Source organism: Ochotona princeps, chromosome 17 (assembly GCF_030435755.1).
Source record: "Ochotona princeps isolate mOchPri1 chromosome 17, mOchPri1.hap1, whole genome shotgun sequence".
NCBI classification, from domain to species: Eukaryota; Metazoa; Chordata; class Mammalia; order Lagomorpha; family Ochotonidae; genus Ochotona; species Ochotona princeps.
Window position 1 is genome coordinate 49,686,552 of NC_080848.1, and position 17,017 is coordinate 49,703,568.

Genomic DNA, 17,017 nt, shown 5'->3' on the forward strand with positions numbered 1-17,017 from the left:
CTGTCTACCACTCCCGACCCCTCCAACTCACAGCCTCCAAACCGCAGACTCACCCAGCCCAGTCTGCCCTGCACCAACCTACACAGCCTTAGCTCCCATTCCTACTTGTACGCATTTTTATGCAAGAGTGCAGACCCTGCGGGCAGAGGCTACTGGAATCCACCTCTACAAAGCACTTTAAATTTAGGGTGGTGTGGAGGATGGCGACGTTCTGAGAGGACTGGATGACAAAGAGAAGAACAAGGAGTGACAATGACAACAAGGCCACTCATCAACCATTTGTTGAGGCACAGGCCACCTTCAATCTCCAGCAGTTTTCCAAAGCAGGTAGGGGCTTCTGGGTCCCTGCTGGGCCGACTGTAACATAGTCCTCCTCACTGGGTCAGGGTGCTAAGTTCCCTTCTTTCATTTTCCTGTTCCCTCGGTGGATCTCCTGGGTGCTGACCGTGCAACTGGGGTTTTGTTTCACTCAACACACAAACCAGGTGTTACATCCAAGCAAACAACTCTGTATTCATCCCAGCAATGACTGGATCCTCCTAGAGGTCAAGGACCGTGCCACAAGACGTAAGTTACACATGAAGAAGATCTGCTGGCTCTCTCCACAGCCTGCCAGTACAGCTGTTCCCTACTCCTCTGGCCATGCCTTCTCAACGCACAATGTCAGGCTTTTCCCACCTCTGAATTCCTTCACATGCCTCCCCTCATCTTACTCATTCAGTTGCCAAGGAACTTCACACAACCTACTAGGTGTGAGGCAGGAAGGCAGCTGCCCTGCACCCAAGTTGTTAAGCGTACAGTAGGGAAGATAAAAGTGAAAAGCATGACGCAATTGAGCCACTGTAACCACAGCATGCCTCTACAATGCAGATTCCAAGAGAACAAGGCTTGGATTCACCCGGCACATGGTAATCATTCAATAAATACCTATAGAAGGAACGCAAGCCTGTATTCCATGCTGCAGAAAATCCAATAATGGATAATACTAGGTCAAACATTTTCACAGCCACTAGTTGTTGAGAATTTCCCAGTGTTGAACCTAAGGCTAGACACTCCTTGAAGGTACCCTCATGTCATGGTTACCATAATCTCCACAGTACAAACCTTATCATTCGCATTTTGCAGACAAGAAAACTAAGGTGCAGAGAGGTAAGTTCCACAACCAATGAGCAAGAAATCAGACCCACCTCACTAACATGCCTCTTGTCCATGAGACCCACGGGTGGTCAGAAGGTGCTTCCCAAAGAACAAAGTAAAGGCCAAGCAGAGGGAACATGTGCAAAGACCAGAGAGGCAGAGCAAAGACAAAATTCTCCCCAGTAAAATACAACGGGTTTTGCTAACTTAGTCACTGAGTTCTTCATGAGAGCTTTTCAAGAGAAAGTACTAGGGACCCAACAGACTAGGTTTAAGCCGGGCAACTGTGGCATCCCTCCCATGCACAACAGCCAGCGATCCCCGAGGACAACACAACAGCCAACTAACTTTGTAGGGTGAAGAGGTTTCTTTTGGCTCTTGGTTTCAGTGGTTCATAGCTTGCTGGCAGATTCCCGAGTCAGCACCAGCGTCACATTGCCGTGTGTGTGTGTGTGTGTGTGTGTGCGCGCGCAAGCGTGTGCGTGTGGTGTGTGTCCATGCCATCTTTAATTATAAGGTATAGGGACCATAATGATTCAACCCAATCACTTCATAGATGCCCGATCTGCAAACACTCCTGCACAAAGTGGCTACAACTCCCAAGAGTTCAGGAGTCAAATCACATGCAAGCCACAGCAGACAGCAGCGTCCACCTTGAGCAACTTCATATTCAGAAGTCGCGATCCGGCAACTGACAGAGGAAGAGCCGCTCTTGCCCCCTAACATGCCAGGGTCAGAATGGAGCGGCTCTCTCCAGCAACCACAAAGTGTTTTATTATCCCACTCACACGTGAACGTTCCATCTGATGTCCTTCTGCACATTAAAGGGATCAGGAAGCGGATTCTGATCCTTTTCTGTGACACACAGGACCTCGGCTCATCACTCTCAGCAAGATGAAGATGGATGGTCGCCCCTTTGGCTTATCTTCATGCACCCTAACCTGCTTCACCTTGGCTGTCCACACTGATTGAGCACCAACCATCTACAAGGTACACTGGGCATAAAATAGCAATCAGAGGCAGATGGACAAGGAAGCAGAAAGCATTCCAAACAGTTATGGCTGCTGTACAGAAGTGAAAAGGGTGTTGAGCTCAAGGCTTTGAGCTAAGCCTTGAATGACAGGCAGAATATAAGGGGAACAAGAGGCAGGTGGGGAAATGGGGGACTGGCAAGAACAGCGGCCACAAGATGGAAATGAGTTTGGGGTGCTTAGGGGAAGGCAGGCCACACAGCTGGAGCTCAGTGAAGGAGGAGAGACATACAGGAGCCCAAGCAGATGTTGGTAGTCACTGGAAGGACCGAGGACCCTGCATGCACAGAGATGCCAGCTAAGGCTTGTAAGCCGGGCAACACGAGCCTTTTGCCTCGCGAGGTGCTCTGGGTGGCATCACAAAAGCTACGATCTGGCCCTTGCCTTGCCTATGCCGTCTGATAGAAACAGGGTCCATCCCTACACCAACCACCCAGCAACATCGCCCAGTCAATGCGCTGCAGAATGCCCTTCAGTTGCAGTCTCTGAAAGGACCTCTAGCTGACCAGCTGCTTCCGCTTCTGAGGAAGAAACACCACTTCTGCTAAAATCCAACCGCCCCTCACCTGTTCTCATTTCCTCCACCAAGGAGCATAAAAAAATAAGGTAGTAGATCCACGGGCTCGAGGACCTTATGACTTAGTCTTTTAAGACAAGGCGGGACAGCTGTGTGCTAGGGAACTGAGAAGACAGTACAAACACCTGTCCCACGGACACTGAGATCCAAGCTCCGAAGGGGAACCCCAAGATCAAGACCAGCCAGCCATGTCCTAGGGTGTCAGGGACCTCTCTGGCATGGAAGCTCGTCAGCCTGCCTCTCACCCACTGGACAGTCCACCTGGGGCCACACCAGTGGCATCACCATGCCAGCAACCTCGGAGGATCTGGCTCGGCGGTTCATGAGTTCCTCGCCCCTCCCCCACGGGAAGGCACAAGTGCCTGGGAAGAAAAGGATCCAAGTCGATTTTAGACATTGGTACTTGGAAACCATCTGCAGTCCCTGGAATCACCAGGAGCCACCACGGCCCCTGCCCTCAAATGCCCAGGGGGTAACTAGGGCAGTGTGTTCAGACGGCAGCACAGCTGTCCCCTGTTCTCTAGGGACGGCCCCACCCCCACTCCACCGGGTGCCAGCCCAGGCTTCACTTCCCACCCAAGGGAGGTATTTGGTTTCTTGAGAAACCAAGTAGAGAGCCCTCGAGGTGTTGAGCTTGCACTCAAGGCGACGCCCTCGAGGCTGGGTTCTTGGCTTCCGAATGGGCTTTAGCACTACACACCTGAATTCCTTTGCCAGGGACAACGGCTATCCCTTCCCTCCACCCAAAAAACCTGCCTTCACAGAAGCTCCAGCTTTGGAAGAGACCCACCGGGAATCCTTATGTAACCTTCACAGATTTGCCGGCACCCCGCAGAGCCGTTCCTGGAGACGCATGCCCAGCTGTAGCCCATTTTCACCGTGAGGCCAGCAGGCCGACTTCTGGCCAGCTCCCCTGGGGCCGGGCCCTGGCGGGGCTGTGCAGCCTCTGTCCCCCTCCGCTACCTGGCTGCGATCCTCCGCTCATCTCATCTTGCAAAGGAGTTGGACCTCCCATTCTGCAGCCTCCCTCTAGCCACCAAAATCCGTCTTCTTCACGCCCAGCCAGCCAGAGCTCCTTGCCACCCCAGCACCTACCCGCGCTAAACCCCCACACCCTCGCAACCACCCATTGCCTTTAAGAAACCCAGCCAAAGAAAAGTGAACCAGAATCCCCTTGCAGTCCCGGTCTCCGAAAATACACACAGGTCACCACCAGGCCGGCACTTGCCCAGTCCACCCCACCCGCCTACCCCGGAGCGGCCTCCTGAACTCGGCGCAGGGGAGGACATGGAGGGGGCGGGGAGATGGGGGGGAAAGGCGGGGGTGGAAACGGAGGGCTCCCCCGAGACCGCCTGCGGCTCGGCTGCCTGCAGCACGAGCAGAGGCAAACACCTGTTTCCAGGAAGCTACGCGGCTGGAGGGAGAAGGGGAGTCCCGGGGAGAGAGAGACCGAGCGAGCGAGGCAGGGAGGACGGAGCGAAGGGGCAGCTGGGGACGCAGGTGAAGGAAGGATGCGTCACAGCCTGCGCTTGGCAACCGGAGCCCGGAGCAGCAGCAGCAGGCGGGCGGTCTGGGAAGTTCAGAGAGGAGGGTTCTCGCCCTCAGGGGCGCAGGGACAGCGGGAAGAGAGGCTGGGAAGCCAGGAGGCCGGGCGCGGGCTCCATCACCTGCGCGCGCTCTCCCCGCGGGGGCCACCTACCTGCCCACCGTCTGGTTGGCCAGCTGGCGCATGCGATTGAACTGCTTCTTCATCGTGGCCCCCGCCGCCGCGCTGGCCCACGAGCCTGGGGGAAGGACGGAGCAGCCCGGAGCCCGCCGCAGGGTTACATGGCTCCCTCGCGGAGCCTCCGGGGCGACGGCGACGGCGGCGGCACTGCGGAGCCTCCGGGCGCCGTCTGGCCCGCGCGCGGCGGCTCCCTCCCGAGGGCGCCCCCGCTACTCCGCCTCCTGCCGCATCCTCCTCACGCGCGCCGCGGCGCCCTCATGGCAAACGCCCCGGGCCGCCTTCGGCGCCCGCCCGATCCGCCCCGGCGGGCTGCAAACCCCCAGCCTCAGTCAGGCGCGGGGACCCGGGAGCCTCCGCAGGCTGGCCAGCCGGCTGGCCAAAGGAGAGAAGGTGTTCCTCATGCGCCTGTGCGCGGAGCGTCGAGCATGCTGGGATTTGTAGTTCTCCCGCCCCCTGCCCACCTTGGCTGGGTGCAAAGAGCAAAGTTGGGATGCCGGATGCTGAGGTGGAGGGTCGAAGGCAGCCACGCCTGGGTGCTTTGTGTTTTAGGCTACAAGCGAGAAAAAGGTTATCCCGTTTAAAAAACAATAATAACCAAGTGAATCCCAGAATGCAACAGCAACAAATGAAGTGCACCTCTGCCTCTCCCATTGCGTTTGAAGGGAAGATGAGGAAGAGGTGTGATAGCAGGTGCATGGCTCACAGTGGTAGAAGACCACCTGGCCAGAGTTAAGCTTGGGGGCACAGAGATTGAGGGAAGATTACCAAGGAGAAGTAGGACCTTGAACACACACCAAGCCCGGGAAATGGAACAGATCAGGAAACAGAAAATTCGTGGCCAGAGGAATTGAAACTTGTCTATTTTGGTGATTCCCAAAATGTTAAACCTAGCATCCTTTGTTTCATCATGCACATTTTCCACGGCGTTTTTGAACGTCCCTCGTGGCAGAAGAAATTAATCTGCGTGGCATCCTGTCTCCAGGCCTACGCTGGCTGCAAACAGTTTGCTTGCACAGCTGGGGTTGCATCTCCCTTCAGCCTTAGGCAACAAGCATCAGCTACAAGAACAGAGAGCTGTGGCGGGCCTACGCAACAGCATTCCGCTGGTGCCAATTGGCTCCCAGCCTACAAGGGGCTTGGAGCTCTCTGGGCTGGGGAAAAGGGATTGCAGCTGGCTTTATCACCTTCATCAAGTCCCCATGGTTGGGTGACAGAACCCTTGGACCAGATGAGGTCGTATGTTAAAATGATGCATACCTGTTCAGCGAAGGCACTCCAAACATACATAGGAAAAAGGAATGAAAAATACGTCTATTTTTGGTGCAAAGTCCAATCGAAATCCATGCCAACCAGAGATCTTTTAAAGCTTCTTGCAAAGCGGGTATCATGAAATAGGTATGCCTGGGTTTCACCTAACACACTTTTCCTTGAATTTCGTTGTTTTCATGAACTTTTTTGATGCACCCATCCTATGCGCACAGGAAGTCTGCTGTATCGCATTTAGTCCCAGTGCGCTCTTCTCCCAAAGGCGTTAAGTACTTGCTATCTAGTAGCAAAGAATGAGAACAATTTGGAGTTCCCAGTCATCAAATTGTGTCTAAATCTCTCGAGAGTAAATTATTTCATCTTCGTTTATCCCAAATATAATTGTTGCCATCATGGAGGAAAATCCTGTTCCCACAACAGAAGGAATTGACTAATCTGCTAAATGAAAGAACTTTTTCAAAACGGGATATTTTGCATACACTGATTATAGCCACAAGATGTCCTAAATATGGCTCTCTAAGTATCTTGCTGGCCAGCTGAACAAAAGATGGTTTCAGGCATGTCTTGGCTGAATGAACATGAAATCTTTAATTAATTGTGAGTTTAGCCTCTGTTTATTAGGTCAGGCACTTCCAGCCAATAAATAAGTGATGGCTTTATTTGCTTTTACCTAATCACAAGAGGTTTGTAATAGCCACACAATGTTTATACAAACAGAAATTATTTCCATTTCAATATTTTGCTAGGACAAAGTGCCATCTTTTTTTAAGATTTATTTTTTATTGGAAAGGCAAATATAAAGTGATTTCCAAATGGCGGCAACAGCTGGAGCTGAGCCAATCTTAAGCCAGGAGCCAGGAGCTTCTTCTGGGTCTCCCACACGGGTGCAGGGTCCCAAGGTTTTGGGCTGTCCTCAACTGTTTTCTCAGGCCATAGGCAGGGAACTAGATGGGAAGTGGAGCAGCCGGGATATGAACTGGTGCCCCTATGGGATCTCGCAGATGCAAGGAGAAGATTTAGCCATGAGGCTATAGTACTAGGCTTGGGACATCATGGTTTTTATATACACAAAAAATAGAGAGATATCCAAGGCACTGTATGACTTCTAGCTCCACTCTCTCCAGTAATATTTGAGCTATATTGTCGGGTTGGCATGGTAGCATAACAGGCTAATCTTCTGCCCACAGTGCCAGAATCCCATATGGGCGCAGGTCTGAACCCACTGCTCCACTTCTGATCCTCATCATGTTGATAACCTAAGAAAGCAGCAGAGGGTGGCCCAAGTCCTTGAGTCCCTGCGCCCATGTGGGAGACCTGGAATTCAACTCAGGCAGTTTTAGCCATTTGGGGAGTGAACCAACTGATGGAAGATATCTGTGTGTGTGTGTGTGTGTGTGTGTGTGTGTGTCTTTTTGTCTGTCTTTCCTCTCTGTAAATCTGCTTTTCAGATAAAAATCAATGTTAAAATTTTTTTTTAAGAACTAACCTGTCTAGGGGCTGGTGCTCTGGAATAGTGGGTAAAGCTGTGTCTTTGCCAGCATCCGATAAGGACACAGGTTTGAGTCCTCATTGCCCCACTTCCAATCCAGCTCCTTGCTAATGCCACTTGAAAGCAATGGATGGTGGCTCAAATTCTTGTGACCCTGTGCTCCCATAGAAGATCCAGAAGAAGCTAGCGGCTTCCTGGCTTGAGCCTCATACAGCTCCAGCCATTGTGACCATCTGAGGGATTTACCAGCAGATAGAAGAGCTCTCTGTTTCTCTCCCTCCAGCACTTGTTATTCTGCCTTTCAAGTAAATCAGTGAAAAAAAATTTTTTAATTATACTTTCCAATGTAGTAGTCCTTAGCCCACTTATGGTTCAATTTAATGAACTGAAATTTCATCATTCAGTTATGACAGCCACATATGGCCAGGGGTTATTGTATTGGATAGCACAGAGGTAAGACATTGCTATCCTTGCAGAAAGTTGTAGTGGATGGCGCATACCCTAGAAAAGACTGGCTTATGATACAGCATCTACCTTCAATCTCAAGCTAGATCAGTTCCAAATGGAAAATCCCTGCTTCCCCACAAGTGACAGCTACTCTGCTAGATTAATAATGTGTTATTCATCAAGGCTTCTATCCTCCTATGAGCTCGCCTTTCATTCCAGCAGCTGCTGACGGGTTGTCGGCTTCCTACTCCAGGTAAGGAAGTGAGGATGTTGAAAAAAAAAAAAAAAACAGCAAAGGATGCCAAGACTATCTTTCGATGTTGCAATCCAGACACCAGAAACAGAGGTTGAACAATTGACCTCTATCTTTTGTAAAAAAGACTTTTGGATTCTAAGATGAACTGGGTAGTGTATGTCTCAAAGAGTGGATTGTGGAGAGTATGTAATCCTGCCTGAACTTGGTAAAGAATCCAAGAGGATTGAAAGCGGGAAACACCAGACGGGAGAGAAACATATGGTACTTTGTAAGGTCTGTTACTGCCACTAAATTTCACCACCCCATGAGAAGAGAGTCTACTTCTCCATGAAGGCTAAGATCATTCATGTGTTGTTTTCAGACAGTGAATATCCACCAAAAATGACTTAAACCACAGAACTTTGAAAATCATTTTGTGATGTTTGCTTTATGGGGCCGAATGGTTCTTCTTCAGCTACAATGAAAAGTGTGCCTTTGTTGGTCTAAAGTTGGGAGTTTAGGGTTTTGTGGCTACAGCCTAATTGAGTCTGAGCTGACTGGTGTGGTAAGACACACCTCTCTAGTGTTTTGCTCCTTCTGAAATACAGGCAGCTGTGGGGGATCTGGCACAGTGGAGGACCGATAGCCTGCTTCTGGAGAGAAGCCTGCAGCTGGTATAGCTAACGAACACAGGCAGCCTGAATTCTAAGGCACAAGGAACAGTACATGGATCTGCACGGGGTGTTCCTTACCACAGTCCTAGTGTGTGTGTGTTGACACCATGGAGGGATACATGTGTACTATGTGTGTGTGCATGTGTGTGAATGTTGAAGCCATGGAAAGATATATGTGTGCTATGTGTGTGTGAGAGAAAGTCATGAAGCTATGGAGGGACACGTGTGTGCTGTGTGCGTATGTGTGTATGTGTGTATTGAAGCCATGGAGGTATACATATGCATTCTGTGTGTGTGTGTGTTGAAGCCATGGAGGGATACATGTGCGCTTGCAAGAATTGCCTGCAAAGTCATGAAGACTGAAGGTGAAGAGGATTGAAAGGCAGCCATGAACAAAACGGGGAGCTTGGGAGTCTGAGTTGTCTGGGATTTGATTTCTGGCATCTGGGAGAGTAAATCTAAAAGTTGACTTTTTGTACGTGAGAGGAGGAAAAGGAGGAGGCTAGGCAGAAGAAGAACAGGAGGAGATAGAAATGGGACGAGAAGAGAACAACACCCTGTTCCTGGTGTCCTTGCCCTGGACCTAGAGGAGGATTCTGCCTTTCTGCTTGACTGATCTCCCATGTGGCTGCATGGCTTGCTTTGACTAACAGCACAGGAACATCTCACTGACTTCAGTGTGGTACTCTTCCTCTGAGCTGTACCTTAGTCACCTGGTCTTCTGCATAGAAGCCCCTGAATTTGAACAGTTTTAGCCTCTTCATTCTAAGAGTGCAAGCATCTGCTAGAGTTGCCTTGTCTGGAACAGGAGTCACTAGGCGTGATTGTGTAGACTAAAACATTTCCATTGCCACAGAAAGGTTGTTTTTTGGTGGGGATGGGGTAAGGAGAGGATACTGCTGGCCTAAGGATAGAATTGAGAGTATAGAATTCAGTGAAACAGAAAGCTGAAGAGATGGTCACAGGTTTGGTATAATTATCATGTTTCTTCATGAGCCTCTCTGGATTCTTCACCTATCTATAAGTTTATAGTACAAGAGGCTTCAGTTTGGGCGGAGTCAGCTAACTGAGGAGTTCCCGTCCAGTATTTAATGGGTCATCCCAGCACTCAGTGTTGCCACGCAACCAAAAGACATCATATATCCCTTTCCAGATTCTAATCATCGTAACACCTGTAGATATCAATCTGCTCTCTTGTTAGCACAACTGTTAGTCCAGGGTGTCCTACTGAACAGGATGGGATACTCGCATCTTGGGGTGCAGAAGGCATCACGACTTTCAACGTCTCAGCCTTTGCCACATCTTCATCACAGACTGAGTTTATGTCCTTTGCAGGAAACTCTGTATTGGACCTTGCCACTGACTGCTTTAGCCCATGGCATGTGTCACCTCCAGGCTGTGCCTTAGAAGGCTTCATACATTTCCCTCTTGTCCCCTTGGAACCTGCTAAGGCTGTGGTGACTCTCCTTTGGGAGTGGCTGGTCTCTTACTTCGGTCTGCAGAATGAACACCTGTGGTTCAGATATCAAAGGACTAGCAAATAAGCTGATTTTGGGGCCAGAATTTTTTTCAAAGGCATGTACATAGATCTAAAGAAAGAGAAAAGGGAAGACTAGCTGAAACATATAACTTTAGGAATGAGAAAGCAGCTTTAGTCACAGATGCAAAACAAAAGACTACCTTGGCAAATTTTGCGTTCCCCTCATTGAAAATAAGCTGTTCATTCCCTGGGAAAATAGAAATTACAGAAAAGAAGTAGGAAGGAAAATAGACCAGGAACAGTGAAGAGACAGAGAAAGTTGTCAAAGGACAGCATTCCCACAAGTCGTCAGCCCCAGATGGTTGTATGGGGAGTTCTTTCGATGCGTCAGGGAACAGATAATTCCTCTGCTATTTAGAGTGCTCCAGAGAGCATAAATAAGAATCCAAATTCATTTTCTAAATTGCTCCGGTTCTGTTATCAAACTGGATAAAGACAGAGCAAAGAGAAAAACAACAAACTAGCTTCACTTAAAAGAATAGATTCTGGAGCAAGCCTAGCAGTTAGGATGCCTGTGTGTTACATCAGAATGCTGGGTTCAAGTCCCAGCTGTGACTCTTGACTCCACCTACCAAATATGGTACATTCTGGAAGGCTGCAGTAATGGCTCCTGCCACCCTGTGGAAGACCTAGATTAAGATTCCAGCCCCAGAACTGGCACAGTGGGACATCAGACTAATCCTCTGCCCGCAAGCACCTGCAAGCCCTCTCATATGTGAGGGCCAGTTTGTGTCCAGGCTGCTCTAATTCCCTTCCAGCTCCCTGCTAATGGACTTGGATAATAGTGGAGGAAGGTTTCAGTCCTTGGGCTCCTGTACCCACATGGCAGATCCAGAGGAAGCTCCTGGCTTCAGCTCAGTTCCTGTCGTTATAGCCATTTCGGTAATGAACCAGCCAGTGAAAGGTCTTTCTTTTTCTCTCACACTCTCTCCATCTTTGTAACTCCCCTCCTCTGTGTATATCTACCAAATTATCCTGCAAAATTTATCTATCTGGGGCCTGCCACAACAGCCTAGTGGCTAAATCCTTGCCTTGCATGCAATGGGATCCCATATGGGTCCTGGTTTATATTCTGGCTGCTGTACATCCCATCCAGCTCCCTGTTTGTGGCTTGAGAAAGCAGTCAAGGATGGCCCAAAGCGTTGGGACCCTGCACCTGTGTGGGGGACCCAGAGGAAGCTCCACGTTCCTGGCTTAAGATGGGTTCAATTCTGGCCGTGTGACTACATGGGGAGCAAACCAGTGGATGGAAGATCTTTCTCTGTGTCTCTCCTTCTCTCTGTGTATCTGCCTTTCCAATAAAAAAAAAATAAAACAGAGTAAATATTTTTTTAATGTTATCTGTTTGAGAAGGAGAGAGAGTATGCTCTCATTTATTGGTTTACTCCCAACATGCCTGTAAGTGGCTGGACTGGGCTAGAACTGAAGGTAGTAACTGAAATCTTCTTTTTTAAAAGATTTATTATTTTTTAATTTGAAAGAGAAACAGAGAGAAGAAGTGACCGAAAGAGAAATCTTCCATCTTCTGGCTCACTTTCCAAGTGTCTACAGCAGCCTTGTCTGGGATAAGCCGAAGCCATAAGCCAGCAAGGGCATTCAGGTGTCTAATATAGATGATAGGGGCCCAAGCTCCTGGAAAGTATAGTAATCTCAGAATTCAACTCACAAAGTAAGGTCTGTAAGTATTTGGTGCAACGACAGAAACTTATTTTAGGCATTTCCGTGTCGGATTCCTTTTCCTAGGTTGGAACTCAATTTTCTGTTTTATACATAACATCTATTTTAAATTCTGAATTGTGCAAAAATTCTGTATAAGATCCACTGATATTATGGAGTATTTTTTATGTATTTGTTAGTATGTCATTTATTTTACAGCTATGATTTCCTGTAGCCACATTGAAACTTGATAAAATTTGGATGTTTGTTGATGCCTGGATATTTCGTAGGATCCAATTAAAATATCAAGATAATTTTCATTCACCCAAGACCCTATTTAAGTTCCTAAAGCAAGCTTAAGGAGTTATGTTGGGTTTGCAGGTAGAAAAGCCAAGTTGAAGTGAGAAAACAGTTTTCATTTGGTGAGCCCAGTGTAGTAACCTACCAGCTAAAATCCTTGCCTTGCACATGCCAGGATCCCATATGGGCACCAGTTCTTGTCCCAGCGGCCCTGCTTCCCATCCAGCTCCCTGTTTGTGGCCTGGGAAAGCAGTTGAGGATGGCCCAAAGCCTTGGGCCCTGCACCCACGTGAAGATCTGGAAGAAGCTCCTGGCTTCTGGCTTTGGATTGGCTGAGCTCCGGCCGTTGCAGCCACTTGGGGAGTGAATCATCGGATGGAAGATCTTCCTCTCTGTCTCTCCTCCTCTCTACATATCTGTGTTTCCAATAAAAAATAAATAAATCTTTTTTAAAGTGTTTTCATTTGGTGAGAAAATATTTGTCCTGTGTGACCTTTTCCGTGTTTGTAAGGGTCTACTTGGCCGAAGCCACTGGTGTGTCACTGATTTTGCTTTGCTTTTCTCCTTTCCTTTCTCTGTCTTTACCTTCAGCTTTTTCCCTTTGTCTCTTAAGTCATCCATATGCGGCCCCATCCATGCTTGTCTAGATGCTTCTCTGAATCTCAGTCTCCATTTTCATGCCATCTTTCCCAATTGCACTGCGCCTTCTACTTCCTCTTGGTATGATTTGGGATACCATCACAGTTGCTGTCTATTGAACATCTTTCTTGAAACATTACTCTGAATATTTTTTTTTTGTCTGCTGGGCTGCTTTGGAGTGTTTTTTTTTTCTTCCTTTTGTCTTACCCCATAGTCCTATGGCCATGTTTTATTGAAAAATTTTGTGAGTGCATGCCTTGCAGGTAGATCATGCCAACTGGCTGGGACTCAGCTTCCTTAAGGGACTTAATGTGTGCCATATGTGGAATTGTAGCTGCAGGGCAGAAAGGAGGGAGTTGAGTGTTGGATCTGGGTTATCTTTTAAAAAAAATTTATTTTAAAAAAGATATTTTCTATTAGAAAGTCAGATACACAGAGAGGAGGAGAGACAGAGAGGAAGATCTTCCATCCGATGATTCATTCCCCAAGTTGCTGCAACGGCCGGAGCTCAGCCACCCAAAGCCAAAAGCCAGGAGCTTCCTCCAAATTTCCCACATGGGTGCAGGGTCCCAAGGCTTTGGGCCATCCTTGACTGCTTTCCCAGGCCACAAGCAGGGAGCTGGATGGGAAGCAGGGCCGCTGGGACATGAAGCAGTACATATGGGATCCTGGCATGTGCAAGGCAAGGACTTTAGCTGCTAAGCTACTACACCAGGCAGGTCTGGATGATCACACTTCTCTGCTATCACCTGCTCAGAAGCCTGTGTATCCATTCAATACCCAGATGTCAGTTTGTGTTGGCTGCTTTTGAGTGCACCCTAATGAGCCATTACAAAGCTTTTTCATGAGTTTCTTTCTCCTCCCCATTGACTCTAGTCCACACTTCTCACAAGTGCCAGGAGATGATTTTATAACTTTCCTGCCACTCTTAGTACTAGGCAACTCATGTGTGCTTTCTAAAGATGCCCCAGCAGATGCATACTCTTGGGTGCCAAGAAATCCCTCTTTGAGGGTTATCAGACCCCACCCCTGCCTCACCAAGCCTGGCTCGGGTCTCTTGATCAATCTGCTTGGACTAGAACAGCTCTTTTTATAATAAAGACCCATGCCTTCCTGGTGTGCTAACCTTTGGCTCCTTTCCCCACAGATCGCTCAAACAACAGAACCCCTCTACCTCTGGGAAAGCCTAAGCTTACTGAAGCATGGAGGTCTCTTGCTTGATCCTAATGCCAAGGAAGTATGGACGCACCTTCCGAAAAACCCCTTAGGATGTGGTTCTCTCAATGACCCTTTTGGAAGCTGTAAAACAAATTCCCTAACTACCTAGACCCAACTAGAAATAATGTTTTAGTTGCCTGTCATAGGATTCCCCAGTCTCAAAAGATATCTTTACACGTCTGGTCTGTATTAGCTGCACCACAAAACACAAAATCATTAGATTCCTCTTCTTGTTACTGGACACAAGGGCTTTATCTGACATTTGAGGGTGATATAGCTTTGAACATAACAAAGTGGATCTCTGTTCATCGAGACATGGGGCTAGCAAGGTTTCCACTTGACTCCAGTCTGGGGAACCCTTGTTCAACTCCACTATACCACCTGCACAGGTACCTGCTTCTCCATCTCCCTCTTGCCTACATTTTAAAGCTTTATTTATTTGAAGGGAAGAGTTACAGAAAATAGAGTTATAGAGAAATAGAGAGAGAACCCATCACCCATTGACTTATTGCTCAAGTGCCCACAGCAGCCAAGACTGGCCCAGACTGAAGCCAAGCACTTGGACCATCTTCCAGTGCCTTCCCAGGTGCATCAGCAGGGAGCTGGATATGAAATGGAACAGCTGGGCTTGAATTGGCACTCTGATTATAGAATGTCACTGTACTGCAATGTGGGCTCCCATCTTTTTTTTTATATTCCCTAGCACTCCCTGACATTTAAGTCAGCTGGTACTTTCCTCCTTTGTGAACTCCATCCTATAAGTATCTGATTTAGGATTACGTATCTCTCCCACCTTGCCATACATTCTAAAGGTACACCTAGAATCACTGTTTCCGCTATTTCACTTCCTTTTCATTCCACAGTCTGTTCTTCTCAGCCTCATCACTGCATCCAATTTGCTGTTGCCTCGGTTACCAACCACCTGCTTGTTAGTAAGCAAATAAACCTTTGTGCGTCTTTATTTTACTGGAAAACGTAGACAGAAACAAAAACTGTTGGAAGTTTTTTCCCAGCTTGGTCATGGGAATTCCTGCTATCTCCCAGTTTCCCAGCTACTCTTTTTGTTTTGCTTTGCTTGTCTCTGAAAGATTGGCATCCCTTGGGATCCTTTTTTTCTCTTTGGTGTAGGTCCCAGCTCTTCCCATCATGGTGGCTAACATTTACATGCCAGTCATGTCTATATCTGTATCTCTCTCCAAAGGCTTTTCAAGCAACAGACCAAGCGAGTGAAGACTCTAGCTTGATTCTCCCCACAGACAGTAGACATTCAAAAAACGAACATTTCACTTTGCCCCATTCCAAGTCATTTACCTGGGTGAATGACACTAACATGTATCCAATATCCAAATCTCTCTCTCCAAAGCTGAGTCATCCACATCAATGATCACATCTCATAAGTTCCTCTGTGTCAACGTGTTCGGAAGCTGCTTTCATTTCTCCATTGCCATTATGACTTTCTTAGTACACGTTACTCTCTGCCTCTTAGATGGCTTGTTACAGCAACCTCATAAAATCCCTACTTTCATTCTGATGCTTACCCATTCTGCCTGACAACCCTATTCAGATTTAAAATCCAAATCCTGGGTTACTTAGTATTTCCCTTTAAGCTTTCTGGTCCGTAGAATTAACAGTATGTTAATGATTATCAAGCTAACTCACAAACATGTACTGGACTGCCCTTCACCTTCCCCTTGTCATCCCAATCCACATCATAGCTAGAGATAGATGTTTCTTTTTTTTCTCTGTTTTTGTTGTTTGAAGATTTATTAATCTGAAAGAGGAGAGAGAGAGAGAGAGAGAGAGAGAGAGAGAGAGAGAATCTATCTGCTAGTCCATTCTGCAAATGATGGCAGCAGCCAGGATTGGATAAGACCAGGAATTGTATTCATGTCTCCCACACTGAGTGGCAGGGTCCCACATCCTTGGACCACCATTGTGCTTTTCTAGGTACATTGGAAGGAGCTGGATCAAAAGCAGAGTAGCTGGGACTTGAGCTGTTTATGGATATGGGATGTTGGCATTGCAAGTAGCGGCTTACCTAGCTGCACCATCACTATTGCCTCAGAGAGTTATCTCTAAAGTGCAAAGATTATGTACTTTTTTTTCTTAAAGCTCTTTGATGATGCCTACTGTTACAAAGTTAGTGTCATATTCCTCAAACTGCCTCCTGAGGTCTTTTGTTGATCCTTGCTTTTGCCTTCTCTTGTGTGTAGGTTGAACTACATCCCCTCAAATGTGTTAAGTTGAAGTCCTACGCTAGAAGGTGACCTTCCTGGAGACATGGCCTTTATAGATGCAATCAAGCTTACTTGAGATTCTTACAGTGGGCCCTAATTCAATAGGACTGGTGTCAGTGAAAAGAGGAAACTAAAACACAAACACCCATGCAGAAAGAAGGAAGGTGGTGAGAAGACACAGAGACAAAACCAGGTTAACACGAAGATGGGTCAGCAGGCAGTCCCTTTGTTCATTGTCCTCAGGAAGTACCAACCATGCCAAAACCCTCATTTCAAACTTCATCACCAGGACTGTGAGACAATAAGTTTCTATTGCTGATATCGCCTGGCTTGGAATTCTTTCATGTCAACTCTAGCAAACCATCATAGCTCCCAACTTTCTCTTCTTTTCCTTTCTACATTTCCACACCTTCACTCTGTCATGCTGATTTCTCACAGTCCTTCAACGTGCTGAAATTTTTATCTCTAGGACTTTTGCTTAGGCTGAACCTCCTGCCTGGAATAATCAGCTCTTAGCTTGCCAACAGTCCATGTCCTTCATACCTTCTCAAAGCGATTTCCTTCTCTGGAGAGTCTTTCCTGCCAGTTTTTTCTTGCCACCACCAAGATTTTGTCAACGGGATGGACACTGGGTTGCAGTGAATTAAGCCATTGTCTGCAAAACCAACATCCCATTTGAGCACTCATTCCAGTGAGTTATGGCTGCTCTTTTTTTTTGTCTAGTTTTCTGCTGATGCACAGGGCAAGGTGACAAAAGATAATCCAACTACATGTGGCAGACCTGGATGGAATTCCAGGCTCCTGACTTTGACCGGCCCAGCTATTGCCATAGCAGCCATTTTGGA

General features: G+C 47.7%; 1 protein-coding gene across 2 annotated transcripts in view; it reads right to left on the reverse strand.

The window, feature by feature from the left end:
• ARHGAP44 (Rho GTPase activating protein 44) overlaps positions 1-4,836 on the reverse strand; it is a 138,849-nt gene extending 134,013 nt beyond the window's left edge. For both annotated transcript variants that reach the window (XM_058676156.1, XM_058676157.1), the window contains exon 1: positions 4,445-4,836. In XM_058676156.1, the coding sequence (XP_058532139.1) occupies positions 4,445-4,497 (53 nt within the window). In that variant the 5' untranslated portion in view covers positions 4,498-4,836. The remainder of the gene's footprint in view (positions 1-4,444) is intronic.
• Between the last annotated feature and the right edge of the window lie 12,181 nt (positions 4,837-17,017).